General features: G+C 40.0%; 3 protein-coding genes across 9 annotated transcripts in view; 2 read left to right on the top strand and 1 right to left on the bottom strand.

Moving 5' to 3' along the window:
- Nucleotides 1-4,285, bottom strand: part of SNX3 (sorting nexin 3) — a 49,350-nt gene extending 45,065 nt beyond the window's left edge. The window contains exon 1 of the mRNA XM_069598197.1: nt 3,539-4,285. Coding sequence (XP_069454298.1) covers nt 3,539-3,700 — 162 coding nt within the window. The 5' untranslated portion in view covers nt 3,701-4,285. The remainder of the gene's footprint in view (nt 1-3,538) is intronic.
- NR2E1 (nuclear receptor subfamily 2 group E member 1) overlaps nt 1-15,448 on the top strand; it is a 201,861-nt gene extending 186,413 nt beyond the window's left edge. The window contains exons 9-10 of one of the 2 annotated variants that reach the window (XR_011258585.1): nt 2,191-2,293; nt 15,315-15,448. The gene's annotated coding sequence lies outside the window, so the exon portion shown is untranslated. The remainder of the gene's footprint in view (nt 1-2,190; nt 2,294-15,314) is intronic. The other variant, XR_011258586.1, reaches the window with a different exon arrangement.
- Nucleotides 15,449-24,185: 8,737 nt separating this feature from the next.
- Nucleotides 24,186-25,504, top strand: part of AFG1L (AFG1 like ATPase) — a 197,326-nt gene continuing 196,007 nt past the window's right edge. For 3 of the 6 annotated variants that reach the window (XR_011258582.1, XR_011258581.1, XM_069598186.1), the window contains exon 1: nt 24,205-24,542. Coding sequence is in view for 3 of the 6 variants with exons in the window: in XM_069598186.1 (XP_069454287.1) it covers nt 24,407-24,542 (136 nt within the window). In the remaining 3 variants the exon portion in view is untranslated. Of the gene's footprint in view, nt 24,543-25,504 lie in introns of all 6 variants that reach the window. The other 3 variants (XR_011258580.1, XM_069598184.1, XM_069598185.1) reach the window with 2 other exon arrangements.

Below are 25,504 nucleotides of genomic sequence, written 5' to 3'. Positions count from 1 at the left end.
TGGGGTGCCATTTCCTACTCCAAGGGATCTTCCCGACCCAGGAATTGAACCCGAGTCTCTTGGGTCTCCTGCACTGGCAGGCAGACTCTTTACCACTAGAACCATGTGGGAAGCCCTCACCTTAAAATATGGAGACGTCTATTAAATATTTTTGGTCTTAAGTGTGAAATTTACTACATTCTGAATGGCATCACAACTTCCCACATGGAATGACACAAATGTATTAGATTTCTTGGTAAGAAAATCAAATGATTTTAGTAACTCACCTGCACATTAACGTAGAGAATGTAGTCAGCTGATCAATGACTTTTAATTTAGAAGTAACTGTACTTAGAAAGAAGTAACTTTTGAGTGCCTATTATATACCAATCGCTGTGCTAAAGAGACTTATGTGTATTATGTCATTAGTCCTCTGAGGTAAGTACAGTCATCTCTCAGTATCCATGGGGGATCTGGTTCCAGGATACACACACCTCCATAATAAAATCTGCAGATGCTCAAGTTCCTTATATAAAATGGTTTAGTATTTGCATATAACCTACGCACATCCTCTCTTTCACTTTAAACCATCTCTAGGTTACTTATAATACCTAACACACAATGCATATGTTATATATATAGCTGCTGGTGTGCAGCAAATTCAAGTTTTGCTTTTGGGGACTTTCTGGAATTTTTTTCCAACTACTTTAGATCTGTGGTTGGTTGAATACTCATATGCAGAACCAGCATCCTCAAATACAAAGAACCAACTGTACTATTATTAGCACACTTATTTTACAGAAGGGAAGTGGACCTTAGATTTTGCACCTTACTCAGTTATTCTCTGAACTCAGAGCTCAAGAAAAGTCCTTAAACTCACTCTGGTTCAAAGCAGTTTTCTCTAGGTACAATACACCTTAATTAACTTAAAGTCTTCAGAAAATTAAAGCCACATTATAGCACAAACTTTATAAACAGTGACTGAATTTCCCCTTCAGTTTTCTCTTTAATATGCCAAAATAATTCTAGAACCTGAGGTTTCCAAATCCTTTAATCATTTATGGTGCTCTCTGCTATGCCTACCATTAGAATGATTTTAAAAAACATTAATACTGTATCAATTATTTTTAAAAGCACAGAGATAATCAAGAGATCCTAATAGTCTTAAACACTACCCTCAAACCAAAAGATAAATGGAGATTGGGAAACTTGCATTCTAAAGTGCCACCATCCAGATAAAATTACTCTGTGAATTAGAGTAATTTCAATCAGATTCTATAAAATGGAACATTTTTCTCAAGACTAAAATTAGAGTGTAACCATAGGATAGTTTAAGGGCCCAAACTTTGGAACATAAAATGGTGTGACACGTGTCAAATTCAACAGCAGAAGGCAAGCAGCAGGGGCTAGGGAGAGAAGGAACAGTTTAGAAAAATAGTAATAAATGACAAAATGACTTACCTATTCCTCTCACTGGCAGTTGTACCTTAATTACTCTCAAAAATCACATGCTGCTAAAATAAGTCCTAATATCTTACTATACGGTGTCCTGCATTTACAGTTAACACATTACATTATTAAGAGAATCCCCAATGGTATTTCATAAGCATTAGAAACAATTATATTTTCTTAGAAGGCACAAGCACTTATGACTTAACAGTTATTAACACATAACAAACTGGTGTACATAATCTAACAAACCAATGTAGGTGTATATTACCTCTGAGGTAAGTACAGTCATCTCTCAGTATCCATGGGGGATACTGTTAATTCCTTAACTCATTAATCACTCTTTAAAAGGATTACTTTCTTCAAAATACAAATGACAATAACATAAGCACAATTTAAAGTGTCACATAAGCTATTTGGTAATAAAAATCAAATGAATTTTTTTTTTAAATTGTTATTATACTTAAAGTCCATTTACTATGTAAGAACTCATCATGACAAACACAAAGTTATTAAATGAGGAGATTCCACTTCAGTTGTGTGACAGGAAGTACTAGCTCTGGAAGTTTAGAAACAGGAATACCAAGCTCTGCTGTAGCACAAGAAATAAAGGAAAATATGCTGATGAATGAGAGTAAAAGAAGTTCTTTTCAGTTACAACCTGCGATATATTAAAGGCAATCCAAAACCATTCCAAAAGTTAAGGGGGAAAAAATGCCTCATTTTTTTTCACTAGGCTTACATGACAATATGCTTCCTTAGGTACACTGGAATTCAGATTCTGCAGTTTCGTGTAACAAGACTGCTTGTGACTCATGTTTTACACATCCTTAGAGAGACAAGGGTGACTTGTAACATTTAACAGGTTAGTTTCATATTTTAAGTTGGATGATTATTACATTTTTATAGCAACACATAAGTAATATTTTTAAGTGTCTGAGTTTCACAACAGTGAATAAACTGAACGTTACTAAACTGTACAGTTAAAAATGGTTAAGATGGTATATTCTATCTTACCACACAAAAAATGAGAAAGTTAATGAGAAATTACTCCACTTGAATGTTAATAGTAACTTGTTACATAAAATTTGATTACTCGTAAACCAAATTCTTAGGCTTAATTTTTAGTAATTTGTTACTGTCATTAGGAGCTGGATTCGTTTCACTGTAACTAATTTTTAAAGATACTTCCATACATGAGGAAATTCTTTAATTCTGAAGTAGAGTGTGAGAATGAAGCACTATTCTCAATTAGCATCTTTCAAATCATCTGAATTACTTACTGCCAACAAATACTGGTTATGAAATTATAAATGTGGTTCTACTTCAGCTGATTCTTTCATTCAGTGAAGTGCAAATCTCGAAATTAGGAGAGCAAGATCCCTAAATGATCTTTTCTTAAAGCAGGCTTTTCCTAAAGCAGTGTAGTCTTCATTGTGAGGCAGGCAACACTTCCCACTCCTCAGCCTTTAGCACAATTGTGGCCCAAAATACTAAGGTCAATCATTTTCCATCACCGTTTTCTCACCTGGCTCAGCCCTACTAAATCTGACAGGCTTTTGTAAACTTTCTGGAGGTTCTGTTCAGAAAAGCGTGCAATCTAGGTGAGTTTGGTAGCACGGAAGGGCCTGAGAGGAATCAGCTTGGCTTGGCCGACTCGGGGTGGGGCGGGGGGAATAGTCTGCAGGAAAAGAAAACCGGATTGGCTTCAACTTTGCGCAAACCCTCTTTCTCAGTCACAGATAGCTCCATTCTCGATAAAGGGCTGTGTTCTGGAAAGATCTACCCCCTTTCCAACTCAAATGTCATTCCCAGATCAGCTGCTTGAGGGGCCAGAGGCGCTCAACCCACGCCCTCTTCTCCGAGTACCTTCTTCAAGTGCCAGCGCTGGCATCAGCTCACCCTACAAGCCCCCATCCAAGCCCTGCACGAAAGCCCTACACGAAGACTGGCCCTGGCCTGGACCCCGCCCGTGGACAAGTCTGCCCCACCGTGTCAGCACGGGTCCCCGCCTGGGCGGCCGTGGCCGTTTGAGGGTCTGCGCTCCATGGTCCGCGGCGGACAGCCGGGACCACAGGAGTCTCTCCGTAGGGGGAAAAGACGGCCTCACCTTGACCCTGATCTCGTAGGTGGTGAAGCGGCCCCGGCCGACCCCCACTGTCTGCGGGTTGCTCACATCGATCTCGAGGAAGTTGCTGGGAGGCCCGTAGGCGTCATTCAGGTTCTGCGGCTTGGTGATCAGCCGCCGGGTGTCCGCCACGGTCTCCGCCATTTCGCTGCTGCAGCCGCCGCCGCCGCCGCGCCGCCGCGGACTCCCTCCGCCCCCTCAGCGTTCTACCGACACCTCCGCCGCCGCTGCTGCTGCCCGCCGCGGGGACACCAGGCTCGCGCGCAGCGGTCGCAAGGCGAACGAGCACGTAGAGCGGGCGTTCACCCCCACGCGCGTAGCTCCTCCCCGCGTCCCTCCGGCTTCCGCCTCCTGTGCCCTGGAGGGAAACAGCTGACCTGTCGAAACTTCGCGCCCGAGACCCGGGAGACCCAGCGGAAGCCGCGGAAGGGGACTGGGTCTAGGCAGAGAAGGGGAAACGCAGTCTTGGAACTTGGAGGTGCGAGCAGGTTCCGGCCGGACTACAGAGCCCACAATGCACCGGGCGAGCGCGCCCCCGCCGGGCTGAAGCAGAGCTGCTACGGGCTCGGTTTCCGTGTCGGGATAGGTTTCCGTGTCGGCCTCGGCCTGGAGCAGTGGAAAGAGCACTAGGCGAGATCTTCGCGGCCTTGGAAGACGCGGGGACAAAAGTTAAATGGCGAGCTAGGGGAGGTTTGCCCACAGTCCGAGCAAAATTGCCTACGCTAATTCAATGCCAGCCTATCCACCGTCTCGCTGTGAACCACTGAAAATGCCTTTCCAGATAACTTTGAATTAACGCCTCAAGTGATGATTTTTGACATCAATATGATATTGTACCGTGCATGCGTCTGGCTTGGTAAATTGAAGGTGGTAGAGTGGTCAAAAAACTGTTTCATAAGATCATACCGTAAGGTCAACCCGTTTGGGGAGACTGATCCGTCCTCTAAAACAAGACAACATAATATGGGCTGAAACTTGCCTTAAATTTCTGATGGTCGAGTGATCTGCAGCTTTTCCCTTCACTTCCCACACAGTTGCAGTAAATTTAAAAAAAAAGGGGGGGTGGTAAACATATTGCTGCAGCATTTGAAATGGAATTCAGATAACCTTTATCAGAAACTAAAAACGACGAAACAAGTAGATCATAGTTAATCACCGACAAATGCAAACTTTGAGCATTGAGGTAAAAGGACAGATGTCTATCCCTGCCTCGGGAGTTCTCTCTCGTCACGGTCTCGTAACCTTTTCTGCGTCTCTTTATATGTTGAGTTTCAGAAAACCCATTCACTTTAAATAATCTGATTTGCCCCTTAAACTGAAAAATTACCTGGATCTTTAGCAACGCTCAGAAAAGTTGTTATAAAAAATTGCTTAAGCACGATGTCAATCCTTTTCAGGAAAACTCAACATTCATTCATTAAGCAAGTATTTATTGAAGACCTGCTAGGTGTTTTCAACTCTAGATATTAGAGGTAAAAGGGTGAGGAAGACATTAAAATTCCCTGATCTCATCAGGTTGTTTTATATTAATATATGGTCTATCTTGGGTAGACAAATAATAAACCAATAAATAATACATCTACCAATATGATTAATGCTATAAAGAAGATAATACTGGGTAATGTGAATGAAAGTGACCCAACAAGCTCAATAAGTTGGTCAGAGAAGTTCTTTGAGTGTATCTCTCTAAGAGTGAGAGTAATATTAGAGTAAGTATGCCCAGACAGGACTCCCAGAATAAGGGCATACTTACTCTGTTGCAAGAGACCAAAGGGAAACTTGACGGGTATAATTTCAGCAGTGAGCTCAAGAATGTATTTAATGATTCTTTGAATTGAACTATGTGAGACCTGAGAGACCAAGAACCACTCTATTGTGTTGTCATCCATGACACTTGAACAAAGCAATTATGGAATATTTGCTTAGAAAGCTTCCTTCTCATTGGAGGCCATGGCAGAATACCTTTGGGCACCAGCAACAATTGGCTGCAGTGAAGTAGCATCTACAGAAAATAGCACCACAGTCACACAGCTAAAGAGCTTCCCAGGATAAACATCTGGAAAAAAAATCATCTTTATTTTTCAAGGCGATACGATTGCATTCCTAGAAAAACCTATGAAGAGTAGGCTAGTAGAATTAGCAAGAGAATTTAGTGACTGAATGAAGGTATCAAACTTAATTTATTGTCTTCCTCTGACTAAGCAATGTCTAGTTAGACTGGAGATGGAAAAAATATCATATTCGTAACAGAGACCAAAGTAAAAAAGAAAACAAGAATGGAAGGCACAGGAGCTATAGGAAACAAAATTATGAAATTTTAATAAAAGATATAAGCCAAAACCTAAATAAAAAAGACTCCATGTTCTTGGATAGGAGGACTTAATATAAAACAAATCACCTAATCTACTATTAATAATGCAAATAGAATCAGAATCCCACTGCAGTTGGTTTTACCCTCCTCTTTGTCTTGGGTGCATAGGGTAGTTCAGTTCAGTTCAGTCACTCAGTCGTGTCCGATTCTTTGCGACCCCATGAATCGAAGCACGCCAGGCCTTCCTGTCCATCACCAACTCCCGGAGTTCACTCAGACTCACACCCATTGAGTCCGTGATGCCATCCGGCCATCCCATCCTCTGTCATCCCCTTCTCCTCCTGCTCCCAATCCCTCCCAGAATCAGACTCTTTTCCAATGAGTCAACTCTTCGCATGAGGCGGCCAAAGTAGTGCATAGGGTAGTAGTGGACAAGAATTCTCTTTTTTAAGTTCATATGTTGGAGATTAACCAAGAAGACCATGAACATGAAAAGTAAAGTGTGATTTGCTTTACCAAATGTTAAAACTTACTATAAAGATAACTGTAAGCAAGAGCATAGGGAATTCCCTGGCAGTCCAGTGGTTAGACTCCTCGTTTTCACTGCAAGGCCCCATTTGGATCCCTGGTCTGGGAACTAAGACCTCACAAGCTTCTCAGCACAGACCGAAAAAAAAAAAAAAGTCACAAGAGTATGGTTTTGGCTGTGTATAAGATAGAGTGCAGTACAGAGGGAGTGTTTCAAATCATTGGTGAAATATTTCTGGCACAATTGAATGTCTAGGGAATAGGAAGACCACATAGCTAATCCCCTGTATTATGTGTGTCCGACTCTTTGTGACCCGTGGATTGTAGCCTGCCAGGTTCCTCTGTCTGTGGGATTTTCCAAGCAAGAATACTGTAGTGGATGGCCATTCCCTTCTTCAGAGGATCTTCCCGACTCAGGAATTGAACCCATGTCTCTTGCATCGTCTGCATTTTCAGGCAGATTCTTTACCACTGAGCCACCTGGGAAGCCCACCCCTGAGTTATACCATATATGAAAAAATTCCAGATAGAACTTATTTATTTATTTATTGTTGATGGTGGGTTTTTCTTTTTGGCCACACCACATGGATTATGGGATCTTACTTCCCCAACCAGGGATTGAACCCAGGGCCTCAGCAATGAAAGCATGGAGTCCTAAACATTAGACCACCAGGGAATTCCAAGATACAATTCAAATATTAATATTTGTGTGTGTGTGTTTAGAGAAAATTCAGGAGAAAAATTGTATAACCTTGAGTAAAAAAGTGCTTCCTAAGCAATATGGGAAACAAACTATAAAGAAAAAGTAGTCATTTAAGTGCGTAAATTTGTAGTAAAAATTACTTATTAAAAGGCATTATAATAAAAGAATTGAAGGAAATATATTTGTAACAAGTAAGATAGTAAAAGGCTAATATTCCTAATGTGAAAACAACAACTCATAAATTGATAAGAAAAAGAATCCCATAGAAAAATGGACAAAGAACGTGGATAGGTCCTATTTTATACTTTTTCAGATAATGAATTTATCAAATCCGCATAATAACCCTAAAGTGGGTACTATTATTGTGTGCATTTTTAAAATGGGAAAACTGAGGCACAAAGGCAAAATAACTTGAGTACAGAATGGCAAAACTAGCTCCAGTATTTACATATGTAACCACTATTTTTTGCTCTCTCTTAGGAAAAGAAATTCAAATGGACAATAAATGAGAAAAATATGCTCAATCTCATTAATCAAAGAAATGTGCATATGTGCTAAGTTGCTTCAGTAATGGCTGACTGTTTGGGACCCCTTGAACTGTAGCCCATCAGGCTCCCCTGACAATGGAATTCTCCAGGCAAGAATGCTGGAGTTGGTTGCCATGCCCTCCTCCAGGGGATCTTTCCGACCCAGGAATCAAATCCTCACCTGAGCAAATATGAAATACTGTTATCTGTCTAGTATATTGGCAAAAATCAAAAACAACACGGAAATAACAGGGAAACAGGGATTTCCCTGGTGGTCCAGTGGTTAAGACTCTGCGCTCCCAACACAGAGGGCCCTGGTTGGAACCCTGGTAGGGGAACTAGGTCCCACATGCTGCAACTAAGACTTCATAAGCTGAAACTAAGGATCCTGCAGGCCACAACTGAGATCTAGTGCAGCAAAATAAATAACTAAAATAAAAAACAAGAACAGAAACAGTGTTATGGAGACTATAGGGAAATAGACAATTTGCTCATATTTATCAAAATTAAAGATATTTGGAAAAAAATATTTAGGGTACTTTGATCCCCAAATCCAACTTTTGCTGCAAGAGACTGTAGTACTTAAGAATGTAACCACAAGAATGTTTATTGCAGCTTTATTTGTAGTGGCAAAAACTGAAAACAGCCTGAATTAGAAATGCTTGGATTATAGTATATTCAAACTATGGGAAAGTATATAATATTTTATGTAATTTACATGTAATATATAAATTAAATAATAGAGTAAATGAAATAGTTCTACTTTTATTTAAGATGTTAGAATATACCTATTTTTAGCTATTAGAGTTAGAAGAGGAGGGACTTCCCTGGTGGTTGGTCCAGTGGCTGAGACTTTGCACTCTCAATGCATGGGCACTGGGTTTGATCCCTGGTCAGGGATGCTGCAACTAAGACCCAGCACAGCCAGATAAATAAAAATTTTTAAATGAATTAGAAGAGGAATATCCATGATATTTTGGAAAGAGGATCGAAGAATAATATGTGCAGTATGATCTCATTTGGGTAAACAAATAAAAGCCTGTCAGTCTGCATATGAAAGGATATACACCAGACTGTTAACACTGTTAACTCAAGAAAGGATGGTAATTGAAGAGAGGAGTAGGGATGAAAAGACACAAACATAATCTAAGCATGGGCTAGATTACAGAAAACTATAACCAATTTTATGTTTTCCTAATGGTCCATTGGAGAAGACTCTTGAGAGTCCCTTGGACTGCAAGGAGATCCAACCAGTCCATTCTAAAGGAGATCAGTCCTGGGTGTTCTTTGGAAGGAATGATGCTAAAGCTGAAACTCCAGTACTTTGGCCACCTCATGTGAAGAGCTGACTCATTGGAAAAGACTGATGCTGGGAGGGATTAGGGGCAGGAGGAAAAGGGGACAACAGAGGATGAGATGGCTGGATGGCATCACCAACTCTATGGACGTGAGTTTGAGTGAACTCCAGGAGTTGGTGATGGACAGGGAGGTCTGATGGACATGGAGTCACAAAGAGTCTGACACGACTGAGCAACTGAACTAAACTGAATGGTCCATTTTAGACAAGTTATGTCAATTTACCTGTATTACTGCGGGTACCTGGAAAGTTGTGTTCCTTGAGTAGTGTATTAGCTTATCATAGCTAGGTAGTCACTAACATCATCCATTCCTGTTTATTCAGAGATCACTGACCAGTCAGCTGATTGTAATTTCATTTTTGTGAGGACTTTCTTTTCTTAAATTTTTTTGAATTGAAATATAGTTGATTTAAAATGTGTTAGTTTCAGGTGTTCACAAAGTGATTGCATTATATATTATGTATATGTATATATGTGTGTTTATATATATTCTTTTTCAGATTCTTTTGCATTTAGATTATTACAAGATATTAAATATAGTTCCGTTATAAACATCTGTGTCTCTTTTGCTGTCTCGTATACAGGGTTATCATTACCATCTTTCTAAATTCCATATATATGTGTTAGTATACTGTATTGGTGTTTTTCTTTCTGGCTTACTTCTCTCTGTATAATAGGCTGCAGTTTCATCCACCTCATTAGAACTGATTCAAATGTATTCTTTTTAATGGCTGAGTAATACTCCATTGTGTATATGTACCACAGCTTTCTTATCCATTCATCTGCTGATGGACATCTAGGTTGTTTCCATGTCCTGGCTATTATAAACAGTGCTGCGATGAACATTGGGGTACACGTGTCTCTCTTAATTCTGGTTTCCTCGGTGTGTATGCCCAGCAGTGGTAATGCTGGGTCATAAGGCAGTTCTATTTGCAATTTTTTTAAGGAATCTCCACACTGTTCTCCATAGTGGCTGTACTAGTTTGCATTCCCACCAACAGTGTAAGAGGGTTCCCTTTTCTCCACACCCTCTCCAGCATTTATTGCTTGTAGACTTTTGGATCGCTGCCATTCTGATCAGTGTGAAATGGTACCTCATTGTGGTTTTGATTTGCATTTCTCTGATAATGAGTGATGTTGAGCATCTTTTCATGTGTTTGTTAGCCATCCGTATGTCTTCTTTGGAGAAATGTCTATTTAGTTCTTTGGCCCATTTTTTGATTGGGTCGTTTATTTTTCCGGAATTGAGGGGCATAAGTTGCTTATATAATTTTGAGATTAGTTGTTTGTCAGTTGCTTCATTTGCTATTATTTTCTCCCATTCAGAAGGCTGTCTTTTCACCTTGTGTATAGTTTCCTTTGTTGTGCAGAAGCTTTTAATTTTAATTAGATCCCATTTGTTTATTTTTGCTTTTATTTCCAGTATTCTGGGAGGTGCATCACAGAGGATACTGCTGTGATTTATGTTGGAGAGTGTTTTGCCTATGTTCTCCTCTAGGAGTTTTATAGTTTCTGGTCTTACGTTTAGATCTTTAATCCATTTTGAGTTTATTTTTGTGTATGGTGATTTGGGAGAATGGCATTGAAACATGTATACTATCATGTAAGAAACGAATCGCCAGTCGATGTTCGATACAGGATACTGGATGCTTGGGGCTGGTGCATGGGGATGATCCAGAGAGATGATATGGAGTGGGAGGTGGGAGGGGGGTTCAGGATTGGGAACTCATGTACATCCGTGGCTGATTCATGTCAATGTATGGCAAAATAAATACAGTATTGTAAAGCAAAATAAAGTAAAAATTAAAAAAAATAGAAATTTAGGAATACTTATCAAGGCACCACCAAGATATGCAAATGTTATATAAGCAGAAAAAAAATCAGTTTAGACAGTTGAGGGTAATATATTTTATAAATGAGCATAAGGGTAATTTTCCTACATGTTCTACCTCTGATTAAAAAATAATAATAATAAATAAATAAATATAGTTCCCTGTGCTACATAGTAAATCCTTGTTGTTTATCTATTTTATATATAGTAGTGTGTATCTGTTAATTTATCCCTCTCTCCCACCCTTTCCCTTTTGTTTTTCTGTATCTGTGAGTGTTTCTGTTTTATAAGTTCACTTGTATCATTTTTTTTAGATTCCACATATAAGTGATATCATGTGGTATTTGTCTTTCTCTGACTTACATATATGATAATCTCTAGGTCCATCCATATTGCTGCAAATGACAATATTTCATGCTTTTATGGTTGAGTAATATTCCATTTTATATACAAATCACATCTTCTTTATCCATCCATCTCTTGTTGGACACTTAGATTGCTTCCATATCTTGACTATTGTAAACAATGCTGCTATGAACATTGGAGTGCACGTATCTTTTAGAGTTTTCAGCTTTTCCTGATAAATACCCAGGAGTGGGATTACTAGATCATATGATAGCTCTGTTTTTAATTTTTTAAGGGACTTCTGTACTATTTTCTATAGTGGCTGCCCCAATTTATATTCTCACTAATAGTACAGAAAATTTCCCTTTTCTCCACACCCTTTCCAGAATTTATTATTTGTAGACTTTTTGATGATGGCCATTCTGACTGTGTGAGGTGATACTTCATTGTAGTTTTGACTTGCATTTCTTTAAGAATCAGTGATGATGAACATCTTCTCGTGTTCATTGCCCATCTGTATGTCTTCTTTTGAGAAATGTCTATTTAAGTCTTCTGCCGAGTTTTTGATTGGGTTGTTTCCTTTTGATATTGAGTTGCATGAGCTTTTTGTATATATTGGAAATTAAGCGCTTATCCATTGCATTGTTTGCATATATTTTCCCCTATTCCATAGGTTTGTCCTTTTGTTTTATTAATAAATGGCAACCCACTCCAGTATTCTTTCCTGGAGAATCCCATGGACAGAGGAGCTTGGTGGGCTACAGTCCACGGGTTGCAAAGAGTCAGACACGACTGAACGACTTCAATTTCAATTTTGCTGTGCAAAAGCTTGTAAATTTGATTAGGTCCTATTTGTTTACTTTTATTTCTTTTGTCTTAGGAGATTGATCTTAGAAAGTATTGCTACAATTTACATCAGAGAATGTTTTGCCTGTGTTCTCTTCTAGGAGCTTTTTGGTGTTACGTCTTATATTTAAGTCTTTAAGTCATTTTGAGTTTATTTTTGTGTATGGTGTGAGGGCATGTTCTGCTGCTGCTGCTGCTGCCGCTGCTAAGTCGCTTCAGTCATGTCCGACTCTTTGCGACCCCAGAGACGGCAGCCCACCAGGCTCCTCTGTCCTTGGGATTCTCCAGGCAAGAACACTGGAGTGGGTTGCCATTTCCTTCTACAATGCATGAAAGTGAAAAGTGAAAGTGAAGTCACTGAGTCCTGTCTGACTCTCAGCGACCCCATGGACTGCAGCCTACCAGGCTCCTTCATCCATAGGATTTGCCAGGCAAGAGTACTGGAGTGGGTTACCATTGCCTTCTCCAGAGGGCATGTTCTAATGTCACTGATTTACATGGGACTGTCCAACTTTCCCAACACCACTTGCTGAAGAAACTGTCTTTTCTCCATTGTATATTTTTGCCTTTCTTGTCAAAGATTAATTGACCAGATGTGTCTGGGCTTATTTCTGGACTCTATTATGTTCTGCTCATATTTTTGTCTGTTTTTGTGCCAATACTACTCTGTTTTGATTATTGTAGCTTTGAGATATTGTTTGATGTCTGAGAGGGTTATGCCTCCAGCTTTGTCCTTTTTTTCAGGATTGCTTTGGTAATTCTGGGTCTTTTGTGGTTCCATATACATTTTAGGATTATTTATTATGAGGACTTTCTTGCAGGCAAAAGGAAATTCCGCCTTGTGGGTGCAGCTAGTTTATATTTTCATTTTAAATTTGTAAACTAAGGTTCTGTCTTATCAACCAGCATCTTGTGAGCTTGACTTGCATCACTCCCCCAAGCCTGATTGCCTCTGAGGAAAATTATAAAACCGAGTAGCTGGTTTTATAACCAGAGTATCAGACTCTGAATTTGTGGCAAACCTAATAAAGTCCTGGAAACTTCTCAAGGGCCATCCTGGCCACTCTTTTGTCATTTTTCTAGTTCACACCCTGACCCACCTCCAAACGTCTGCTCCCAGCCTGCTGAGAATTCCTGAAGAAAATCCTAAACTGACTGGCACCTTTGCAGATTTTTTTTTTCACCTTTGCAGATTTATGGTTTCTAATCTCAGCTGACCCTTCAACCTGCCTCAGCAATCCCTTATTTTATTTGCTTCTCAGATAAAATGTTTTGCAACCCTCTTCCTAAAACTCTCAGCATGTAACCTCACTTCATGCAGCACACATAAAAGTAAAAGCCACAAATCTCAGTACTTCCTTCCTCCTCACTGAAGACTACTTGCAACATGAGTCACCCTCAGAACTTCTGAGAGCATAAGTCATGCCCAGACCACTGCCAGCTTTTGAGAATGTGGGCATTTTCAGATTTAGTATTGAGGGAATTTATAGACACTATGATTTGTTTGTTCATTTTAAATAAAACATTTACATGATTCAAAAGTTGAAGTGCAGTTAAGAGTATCCATTAAAACACCTGCCTCCAGTTCCTATCTGCAGCCATCTACTTCCCCTTTCTATTGACAGCCACATTATCAGTTTCTTGCTGCGTATCTTTGTGTCCTTCCAGAAATAGCCTAGCATGTAAAATGTGTGTTTATATATATATATGTATTATATAACAGAAATGGCATCATAGAATACACACACTTTTGCACCTTCTTTTACTTAACAATATATCTTGGAGCTAGATCCACACTTAATATAGCAGTAAAGTATTTCATTACATGAGGTTCCATAATTTATTCAACTCGTCCCTGAAAGGGAGCAGAATGTGTAACCCCAAAATATGCCACTTTGGCATGTGGATTATCTTGAATGGAAGATAATCAAGATGCAACTGACTTCAGAAAAACTTGTACTTCTTTCCTCACTATCTAAAAGAAAGTAGATGGGGGCTTGGCCCAGAGAGAGCTATTACCAAAGATAGATTTTGTCTGAGTGACCTATCTCTATGGCAAGGCAAACATCCCAATTTCCAGACATCTGCTTCTCTTACTGTCCCCTGACCCACTATCCCACTCCCTAGCTCAAGATGGCTCATAAGCTTTAACTGCCCAACTTGCTCTAGTCGCTTGCTTCTATGGGACTCTGGTACATACAAAATTAAGTTTCTCTTGTGTTACTCTGTTTTATGTCCACTTGGTTATTATCTACTCTAGAAGCAAGTCCACAAATTTTTAGGTTTCCCAATGCATACAAATATGTTTACACTACACTGTAGTCTGTTTACAGTGATATGTCTCTAGAAACAATGTACAAACCTTAATTAAAAAATAATGCTGTGGGAAAGATAGCACTGATAGACTTGCTCCACAATGAGTTGCCGCAAACCTTCAATTTGTAAAAAGTGCTGTATCCGCAAAGCACAATAAAGCAAAGCACATTAAAACTTTCAGCCCCACCCCCTGACTCCTGGGAATGTGGCAGACAGGAGAGGGCAAGGAAGAGCCTTGCGCCCCGTCCCCCACACTTTGCCCCTCTTCCATTTGGCTATTCCTGAGCTGTAATCCTGTAAAATAAGCTTAAACATGAAGTACTTTTTCTTTTCTGAGTTCTGTGAGTCAAATTATCAAAACTTAGGGAGAAGAGGGTCATGAGAGTCTTCAAATTCATAACCAATTAGGCACCTGGTGGCTGGCTCAGATGGCAAGGAATCCGCCCACATTGCGGGAGACCCAGGTTCAGTCCCTGGGTCGGGAAGATCCCCTGGAGAAGGAAATAGCAATCCACTTCACTATTCTTGCCTAGAAAATTCCACAAACAGAGGAGCCTAGTGGGCTATAGTCCATGGATTCGCAAAGAATCAGACATGACTGAGTGACTAACACTTTCACTTTTCAGGCAGAAGGCAGAAGCAAGTAGCTTAGGTATCCCATTTAAGGCTGGTGTCTGCAGTCTTGTGGGTCTAAGTCTTCAACCTGCAGGGTTTGTGTTAACTCTAGGTGGTGTCAGAATTGAATTGTTGCACACCCAGCTGGGGTTGGAGAATCAGAAGCCTTGGAGATGATGTTAAGCCCTTCTAGGAACATATCAGATAGTCGCTATCCTTCTCTTAAAGGTTAAGTTTTCTACTTCCATGATCAGGGAGGGGTTAGTGCAGGTTTGCTCCCTGGACTAAGAGTTAAGGGTCTTGGGGAGGCTAATACTTTAGTTGAACATATCCTCACACTGATCTTTTTGGTATATTTGTTCATGATTTCATTTAAAGGAGAGGCAAGTAACTTTCCTGACAGCTCAGTGGTTAAGACTCTGCACTTCCACTGCAAGAGGCATGGTTTGATCCACAATTGGGGAACTAAGATCACCCATGTGTGCCACGTGACCAAGGAAAAAAAAAAGAAAGAAGAAGTGGCGAGACCTGGAGCAAGCCACTCAGCAAAATAAGCCTAGTAAATGTGACTCACAGAAGGTAGGTTAGTGAGCACCTGTTGATCTCTTGTGTTTTGGGCATACCCTTTGAGGAATATTACTCCCCACCCTGAGACACACAAAGTTTTGTCCAACATACACATATTTCTCCATTTGGTTACTTGTGTGTGTGTGTGATTTAGTGTCTCTTCCGTATTGGTAAACCAGGCAGTACCCAGATGGTTGTATCAACATCAGAACCCCCCTCTCTTGCTGTTTTCAAGTTCTCCTCCACCAGTTAAGCCATTTCCCCTATATCTTGTCTCTACCCTTTGTGTAGCCATAAGAATGTGCCTCTCAGATCTCTAGCCTCAGGAAACATAATTAACCTATGACCTCAGCTGCTGTGTACTGAAATTTCATTACTTCATTTGCTCTGAGCCCACATTTCCCATGGTTGCTGCCAGCCAAATGCCAAGTACACCAACCAATGGTTGAGGACTACTCAGACATCAGGACTATGAGACATTACTGGGTGAGGAGGGGACTCTCCTCTTATAGATGACTTTGGATCCAATGTCTGGAAGAGTCAAAAGCAGCCATGACAATGAGTGATTTCTGTCCCTGGTCAAGTGGTTGACTTCTGAAGAAAATAAAAAGGCACAGGATTCCTTTTGAAATTTAAAGCCTATGATTTCATACAGGGTGACTGATTTCAACCATGTAAGGTCAGGCAAGGTTAGTGTAAACCTGAGTTGGGGTGAAGATACGCAAGTCCTCAGCTGCAGGAACAGTGGGAACCAGGTGTTTGTATTCCTTGACTCAAGAAAATGGATTATGAACTTTCTGAGTAAAGAGCCACCAATACTCAGAGCAGTGTTCCTCAGTCATTAATATGCCTACAGCTCACCTAGGGATTGGGTAGAACTACAGATTCTGATATAGGAGTTCTAGGATAAGGCCTGAGATTTTGCATTTCTGGCAAGTTCCAGAAAATGCCATTGTTGCTGGTCTCCAGACCATAGCAGATAGCAAGGATCTAGAGAATCTCAAGAATGCCATATATATTGATTTGATGGTGGGGCAGGGAGAGGGTCATTTCCAGAACCAATAGCATTATGTGGTCTCCTTAGCTGAACAGAAATGTCCCCCTTAGAACTCTTAAATCCTTCTAGCCATTCATGTGACAAATAGTTGCTGAGCAAGTGCTGTAAACCAAGTGCTGTGTTAGGTGCTTGCGGGTGGAGAAGAGGGAAGGTGGTGAACAAGATACAGTTTTTACTTCCAGGATATTTCAGTCTGGTCATAGGGACATGCCAGTAGAGTGTGATGAGAGCTACATACCCCAGTCTCGAGGGGAGTAGGGAAAGAATTCCAGAAGGAAGCAACTCTAAACATGGGACTTGAAGTTGGTGTTTGACACACAAAGCATCTGTGATTTGGGTGTGACTCTGTGTGGGAGGTACATCCCAGAGATAGAGGTAAACACATGCCGAAGCCCAGAGGGAAACACTGCTGGGGAACTACAGGTAGTTAGTACTACTGGATGAAAGGGCAAAATGACAAGGACTAAGGCCAGAAGGCATTTCAGTCAATATTTACGGTTCTGGACATTATCTAAAGACATTCTAAAGGAAACTACTGAATGAGAGTGACTTGATTTTTAGTGTAGAAAGATCACTGGCAGAACTAAGATGGCAGCAGTGGGAATGCAGAGACGAGAAAGGACTTGAGAAACAGTTGCTCCTGTATGGATGTGAGAGTTGGACTATAAAGAAAGCTGAGTGCCGAAGAATTGATGCTTTTGAAATGTGGTGTTGGAGAAGACTCTTGAGAGTCCCTTGGACAGCAAGGAGATCCAACCAGTCTATCCTAAAGGAAATCAATCCTGAATATTCTTTGGAAGGACTGTTGCTGAATACTTTGGCCAATACTTTGGGCACCTGATGTGAAGAGCTGACTCATTGGAAAAGACCCTGATGCTGGGAAAGATTGAAAGCAGGAGGAGAAGGGGACAACAGAGGATGAGATGGCTGGATGGCATCACCAACTTAATGGACATGAGTTTGAGTAAACTCGGGGAGTTGATGATGGACAGGGAAGTCTAGCGTGCTGCAGTCCATGAGGTAGAAAAGAGTCAGACATGACTGAGTGACTGAATTGAACTGAACTGAATTGCCCTGCCCCTGTTTCTTTCGTTTGACCTAAAGAAGGTATTGCATTAAGCAATGGAGGACTGTCCAGACTGGATACCTGTGAGATATCTCAGGATGCAAACAGCACCATAACTCCTATAGGGAGGAGAAAGGCCTGGCAAATCTATGTGAACTGGTGTCAGCATTCTAGTGAAAGGCCTTGCCACCAGAATATACACTCCAGGCATACTAGCTTTGGTTCCTAGTTGTGTTTGCAAAGGAAGTAAGCTCTTCTAACTACATTTAGGAATGCATCTTCATAGGAGGTGTATTCTGCCAGAACCTGTGGATTGGTTTTTCTTTTGTCAAGTTTTTGTTTGTTTCTTTGTTTTATTTATTTTGGTTGAGCTGGGTCTTTGTTGCTGCCCAGGCTTTTCTCTAGTGTGATGAGCGTGGTCTACTCTCTAGTTGTGTGCATGGGCTTCTCATGTCAGCGGCTTCTTTTGTTGTGGAGCACGAGCTCTAGGCCGCATGGGCTTTAGTAGCTGCAGAGCCTGGGCTCAGGAATTGCCCCTCCTGGGCTCTAGAGCACAGGTGCACAGACATGTCAGATCTTCACAGTCCAGGGATCAAACCCATGTCTCCTGCACTGGCAGGTGGATTCGTAACCACTAGGCCCGCAGGGAAGTCTTGTGGATTGGTTTTGATAGAGAGATTGAGCAGTCCTGCTGCAACAAGGCTTGACCCGCTCAGCTGTCTAATGCTCCCAGATCTATACTTACCTCAACCTAGAGTGAGGGCAGGTTACTACAGTGCTTGCCACCCCACCCCCACACACACTCACCCAGGCAACTAGGTGCTATTTCTGTTTGTTGTCCTATTGACTAAATCAAACTCTGACTGTCTAAGTCAGTCTCATCCCACCTATGCTTAAGCAATACCTCTGATATTTACATTCTTTCTGCTGCAAATCACTTGGCTCATAACAGTGAGTCATCTTTTTTCTCTCCTTTCTCATCTACTCTTCACTCCCCCGCCCCCCACCATATTTTAGTTTGGTTAGACTGCAGAATTCTCCGTACTGCCTTACTTTCTCTAATCTCTTCTATCATTACGCAGAATACTAGCATGATTTACACATCACCATTCAGATATGTTTTTGTATTAGAGATATTTCTCATCTAGAAATTTATATTTTACATAAACGTGTCTGACTTGAAGACAGTACAAATAAGCAAATCATATTCTATTAAGTCAGGGTTTGGTAGAGGACATGGGCAAAATCCTTAGTAGATGAGCAACTCTAGAAAAGTTACTTTGCCTGCCTGTGCCTCTGTTTCTTCACGTATAAAATGGGGACAACAATAGTATCTACCTTACCAGGTGGTTATGAGCATTGAGAATTAATATTTGTAAAGCACGAGAATAGTACCAGACATGTGGTAAGCCCTGAAATGCCTAGAACCTGTGAAGGAGATTAGAAATGACCTTATCTAGGAAGAACGAATGTGGTTGGAAGATCATAGTAAGAAGACTTGAAGCTATGATTAGAAGTGACTGGTGGTGTATGGCTAGGTCTGTGAACAGAAGATATTCAATCAATGTTGTAACTAAATGAATCAAGTACTCAAAAGCTTGATCCTCTTGACCAGAAAGCTGAGCTTAAATCTACTGACAGAATGTTTCAAAACCTTGATTTATTTACTGTCATTTTAGATTCAAAACATTAGGTTTTCATAGGCATTTCTGTCTAAGGTAATGTCAGTTAATTAGGTCCCAAGTAAAACATCTGCCATGGGAGATTTACATTACCATAACCTGGATATGCGAAAGTCAAAAATTTCAAAATATCGTTAGTTCCAGAGTATATTTTTGATAAACCAGTCTGAATACTGCCTTGTGGATAACAAGGTTAAATAAAGGTTCTAATAAGACAAACAACGACAATTTAAATAAATCAGATGTTTTTGTCGAAGATTACTCTGTGATTTTCTCCAATTATTCATGACATTTCACCCATTCATATTGTGATCTGCTTTAATAGTGGAAGGAAAAAAAAAACCTTGTCTCCTTGTTTATTCTTTGTTCTCAAGGAGATAAGCTGTTTATAAAGATACGTTATTTGTTATTTAAATCACTTTTACTGAAGTTGTTTATTTCCTTGTTTCAGTTTCTAAAAATATTGCAACAATTGTAATGCTTCTTAGAGATGTCTATTCAATTCAGAGTGATTTGTACTGAAATTCTTTGCTAAATGGGCACAGGTGCTATGTGTATAACACGCTAGAGCGAGTCAAAACTAATAAATGCTAAACAACAACAAAAAAAGACAACAGGACTATACTTGTATTAATTTTCAAAATCTGTGATTAAAAACATTTTAGACCTAACATCTCAGATATTTGTAAATGTCAAACTCTATACTTGCCATTTCGTAACTATTTAATAATAGTAATAATATAATAATAACTTAGCACCAAAACTATAAGCAGAAAAATTGTGTAATTTAAGTCCAGAAATCTATTTCTTAGAAAATACCCTTTAATCATTTTTCAGACTTTCAAGATCACTATTATATAAAAGTAATTAAATAAAAAGATAATTTACCTGGTATTAAAGTATCAAAGCTGAAAAACAGTACCTATAAACAGAATTATATCTTTAAAATATTGTTGAGTAGCAAACACAGGAAGTCATATCTCTTGTTTCTCTCTTTGCTATGTATAAAATCATTTCCAGGATAAATTTTAGTAATTTAATACTATAAAACTATGTAGTAGTATAGCATGCAATTCTAAAATACATGTCTTGCATATCAATCTATAAACTCAAACTATGGCTTGTCTTGAGTAATCAACAGGATTGATATGTGAAATAAAGCCAAGTGGATTTGATATTTTAAGGGACAGTTGATTATTTCCAAGAACAAACGCTTCAAAATCCAGCTGGGTTGATTTGGACTAAAGAATGAAGCCTGGTATCATGAATTATAGTATGTATTCCTGCTGAGTAAGCCCTGGATATGGCAAACTCAGATCTGTGGATGCACATCACTCCCTTTGAAGTTGATGAGAATTACTTGGCCTAAGTGAGATACACGCTGGGAAAATTGGGCCCTTATAATTGGTGTGTATAGACATTAGTGGTCTCATGATCCTTTCCTCATCTGGTGCCTTAGTTTTCCCTAGTCTTGGTTTTGGCAGAAGACATCCTTCCTGAGTTAGATATGTCCCATGACCGAAAGGTATTCAAGTTTTATCATCTAGAGCGTCTAGCTTGAGAACTTCTCTATTATCAGTAAAGTTTGGATAATTATTTATCCAAGTAATCTTCCCAAGATGTCCATTTGAAAATAAAACACCAGCTGATTCCTTTGAAGTCTAGGTCAAATCATGGCTAATTCTGAGTGTAGTCACCTGGTGTAAGAACTAACACTTATAAACAAATGAGTTCACGTAGCTTTATGATTGCATCTTTGAGTCTTGATGAATAGCTGCAATTTAATTTTAGTTCCTCTGAAAAAACAATCTATATCTATAGAACTGAAAAACATTGGGTCTATTTGATTGCCTGGATATGCATTGCATCAAATTTAACTAACCAGACAACAAAACTAGATTGATTATGACCATCACTATGTGACAATCAAAATTCTTATAGCACAGTATTCTTTTTGCCTATATATAGGTCTCATTTAAAGACCATTTGAAGAACTATCTAATTAAATAAATAAGTTTTCAGTCTCTTTTACTGTTCAGTTAATTTCAAGAAGGAGTGGTGCCTGTGTTATCTTGGGTAAATTATTCTCTCTTAGGATCATTGAGTCTCAATATGTAAAATTCAGTTCAGTTCAGTCACTCAGTAGTGTCTGACTCTTTGTGACCCCATGGACTGCAGCATGCCAGGTTTCCCTGTCCATCACCAACTCCCAGAGCTTACTCAAACTCATGTCCTTATGTAAAATGGCTAGGTTAAAATCAGATCTTTAAGGTACCTTTAAGATTTAGAAGTTACCTGGCTTCCCTGGTGACTCAGATGGTAAAGATTCTGTCTGCAGTGCAGAAGACCCAGGTTCAGTCCCTGAATCAGGAAGATCCCTGGTGGAGGAAATGGCAACCCATTCCAATACTCTTGCCTGGAGAATTCCATGGACGGGCTATAGGCGACATATAATCCACAGGGTTGCAAAGAGTTGGATATGACTGAGTAACTAACACACACACAAGATTTAAAAATAACTTTTCTCATAAGTTTGGATATCCATACACATGGCATTTTTTTTGTTTTTGTAATGATAAATAATGAATACATATGCAGTATTAAACCTGGAACATTCTTGGAGTTGCCCTGGAAATATTCAATTACTAGTTTTCATGATTCTTTTTTAAAAATTGAAGTATGGTTGAACAAATGTATTAGTTTTTGGCATACAGTAAAATGATTCAGTTACACACATATACATACATATTCTTTTCCATTATGGTTTATTACAGGATATTGAATATAGTTCTCTGTGCTACACAGTAGGACTTGTTTATATAATGTATATATAGTAGTTTGTATCTGCTAATCCTAGTAATTATTTTTTTCTAATTAAAAAAGTATCAGAACATACTTAGGAAATAAAGTTGGGGATAGGGAGTAGGAAGATGAGATCAGTTTTCCAGTTTTTTTTGGAAAATAATATATATGGAGATTCTTGAAAACAAATGAGATACTTAAATCACAGGGCTTCATTCATTCAATATGAGAAGATGGTAAGGTAGGTAGGAACCAGATCTTGATTTTTTAAAGATATAGAATAAATTATATTTCCTTCCATAGACTTTAGGGAGGCATTACAAGTTTAGAATCCATGATGGAATGTAGTCAGATAGATCATATTTTGGGGTTTTTGTTTATTTTTAAAAAGTTATTATTTGGCTGAGCCAGGTCTTAGTTGCAGCATGTGGGATCTAGTTCTCTGAACAAGGATGGAACCTAGGCCTCTTGTATTGGGAGTGTGGAGTCTTAGCCACTGGAACACCAGGGAAGTCCCTGGGATTGATGTTTTAATAAAATAGTTTACAATGGCTACTTAATTAGTCTTCTATCATAATCAAGTCTCTTGAATACAAAAAATGTAATTTATTTCTAAGTTACCTTATATTTGTACACAATAAAGTTCATTTGCCATGTTTCCATCCACTTGTATAGTCATGTGAAAATTTCCTGTAAATCTTCCTAGAAGTTTGGCGTTAAACTATATGTGAGTGCTTATTTCACTTCCATAATTATTAAACTTGGAATCTTTAATAAGAGGTAATTTCATTGACCGAGACAAGCAGTAGTTTTCCAAGAGCAAACAAAATAATACTCAGACACTCTCTGAAAGTCTTGAGTGTGATAAACGTGTAAGTCAAGGAAGAAATAATCCAATTTTTTTAAAAGGTCTTTCACAAAGTGTCACACCAAAAATTAGTGATATTAAATGAAACAAACATGCAGGAATATTTTGTCCTTTCACACGTAATTAAAGATAGAAAAAAATAACTTGACAACATATTTTGGAAGACAATCAAAACAATTTTTCCATAAATGATTTGACAGTCAGTAGAGAAGTCTCTAAAATATTATACCCTGCTACATGCTCTCTTTTCCTGTTTCTTTGGAAGCTTCTATTGTAGAAGATTTTGTTAGAACTCTTCATCATGACTGGCCTCTCTTGGGTGGCCCTGCAGGGCCTGGCTCATGGCTGCATTGAGTTAGTCAAGTCCCTTGACAAGGCTGTAATGGGTGAGGAGATCTATTGTAGACCAACAACCTAACTTTCTGGAACTCTTTCTAGTGTAGTTTGAAACTTGGCTTTCTCCTTCCTGTAATCCATATTTTCTTTCCTGCCTTAACTCACTCTATTCCTTGTTCTTGGAAGGTCTTCATTTCCTGTTGAAAGTAAAGCTTCTAGAAGGCCTTCCTGATTTCCCAGCCAAAGTGTTCTTTCATTGATTCCACAAGTGGTTAAACCTTTTGTCGTTGTCTTTATCCCTCCTACCGGATTGACTGACTCTTCAGGTTAGCAGTTTGTATTCCCAATGTATTTAGCATAGTGACTCAAAACAGTTTTTGATTAATCAAAATAGGGCAAATCACTTAAAATTCTTCTTTAGATACACTGTCCCACGGCCACTCTGTCCACTCATTCATTTTGGGCCCTTGGCTTTCCCATGAAACATACATTTCCCCATGTTCTTTAAAAACATTTGCGTGTACGCCACATCAAAAATAATTTATGGTATTAAAATACAGAAAGCAAAAGTGGTAGGAGCACATTTCAGATACTCTGCTGAAGATGAGTTGGACGTTGGAGGCAAATAAATTGGGGCTACTATTTATGGAAGGTAACATCAATATTTCGTTAGAATATGAGCCTGCACTTTTGGTTTTGGAATCTCGGTCAGGTTCTCTAACCTAAAAGGCTCAGGGATGGCTGTTTGAATACAAGCTGTAATCACGTTCTAACTCCTTGAAAGTGTTTTGGAATCCTCTGCTGCAGCCTCTGGGTGGACAATTGTCCCTCTCACCAGGCTTGAGGAGCCCGCCCCGCCCCCGGTGCCGCCGCACTGCATGCTGGGAGTCGTAGTCCAGATTTGCTGTGTCAGGAAGGATCCAAAGGGCATCGGAGGCCAGCCCGCCCCGTCGCTACTAGAGGTCGAATTCTTCCGCTGCTCATTCTCTCGGGCGGAGCCTTCCGTGAACCCAGCTACGTTTGTCCGTGCTACCGTCTCTCTTCTGGGTTTCAATAAAGTTTTCCTCTTCCTCCCCTGGTACGGAGCTCAAGATGGCGGCCTCATGGTCACCCTTGGTTACCCTGCGCTTAACGCAGAGCCGGCTGAGAGGGAGATGTGTTGGGTGCAGGGCTTGGGCCGCTGCTCTCACCCCTTCGGCCATCGCCCCTGGAAACCCTCTTTGTAAAGGTTAGTGACTGTGTCTGGAGTAAGCCGAGCCCACTGCTATGACCCAGGAAGCCTCGGGGTAGTCAGCCCTCCTCGAGCTCCATATACTGACGCTTTGGTTCACAGTTTTCGAGACGTTTTCTCCGGAGGGATTTCACCTTCTCGTGCTCTCCTGTTATCGTCTGCTCCAGGAGGAGCACTAAGCATTGAGGGAGGTAGCCCAGAGTGACTTTTCATTTTGAGGGTCGGAGGTCGACTCAGGGTTTGTTGTCCCCCGAACCCCGGCTGTTACAGTAGAGACTTTGTAAGCCCAGGTGTGGGAGTACCTGGCTTGAAGGTATTCAAGTGGGGGGTTGAGGTCTGGGAACTCTTCCGACCTGCGCAGTCGCAGTCCCAAGGTCTCCAGGCTGGTATCCCGGGACTGTAATGAAAAGCCAAGCCTCTGACACCTGCAGGCTCCGCGAGCTCTCTGGATTCCGGGAATGCAAGTGTACAAGCATTCTCAGATTGAGGGATCGAGTTCTCGTGTACTTTTCAAGTTACTAGAGGCTTCAGCGAAGTGTATTTTGTCACCAAGGCTTGCACCATTCATTCATTTGAATTGTTACGTGTTCATGAATGAATGAACCTGTATTTCAAGTAAGCAAGCCCACCAGGAGTGCTAATTTTACTGCTCTGTTCATATACTTCCACTAAATTGCAGGTTACTCAAAGGCGAGGACCAGATGTCAGTTTCCTCAGCACTTAGCACAATGTTTGGCGCCTTATATGTGTGTGTGTGTGTGTGTGTGTGTGAGTGATGTTATTCTTATTGCTCCCTCATCCACATAACTTTCTTTAAAAAAAACTTCTCCAGGCCACTCTCCCATAGATCTCAATAATTGTTTGTAATTGTCTAATTTAGCTAAAACTCTATCAGTCTTTGGTTATTATCAACAATAGAATTGAAATTAATACTGGAACTGTGATTAAGTCCCTTTAGA

Source organism: Ovis canadensis, chromosome 8 (genome assembly GCF_042477335.2).
Source record: "Ovis canadensis isolate MfBH-ARS-UI-01 breed Bighorn chromosome 8, ARS-UI_OviCan_v2, whole genome shotgun sequence".
Classification (NCBI taxonomy): domain Eukaryota; kingdom Metazoa; phylum Chordata; class Mammalia; order Artiodactyla; family Bovidae; genus Ovis; species Ovis canadensis.
Note: the sequence above shows the minus strand (reverse complement) of the source record. Positions and strands in the feature narration are given on the sequence as shown.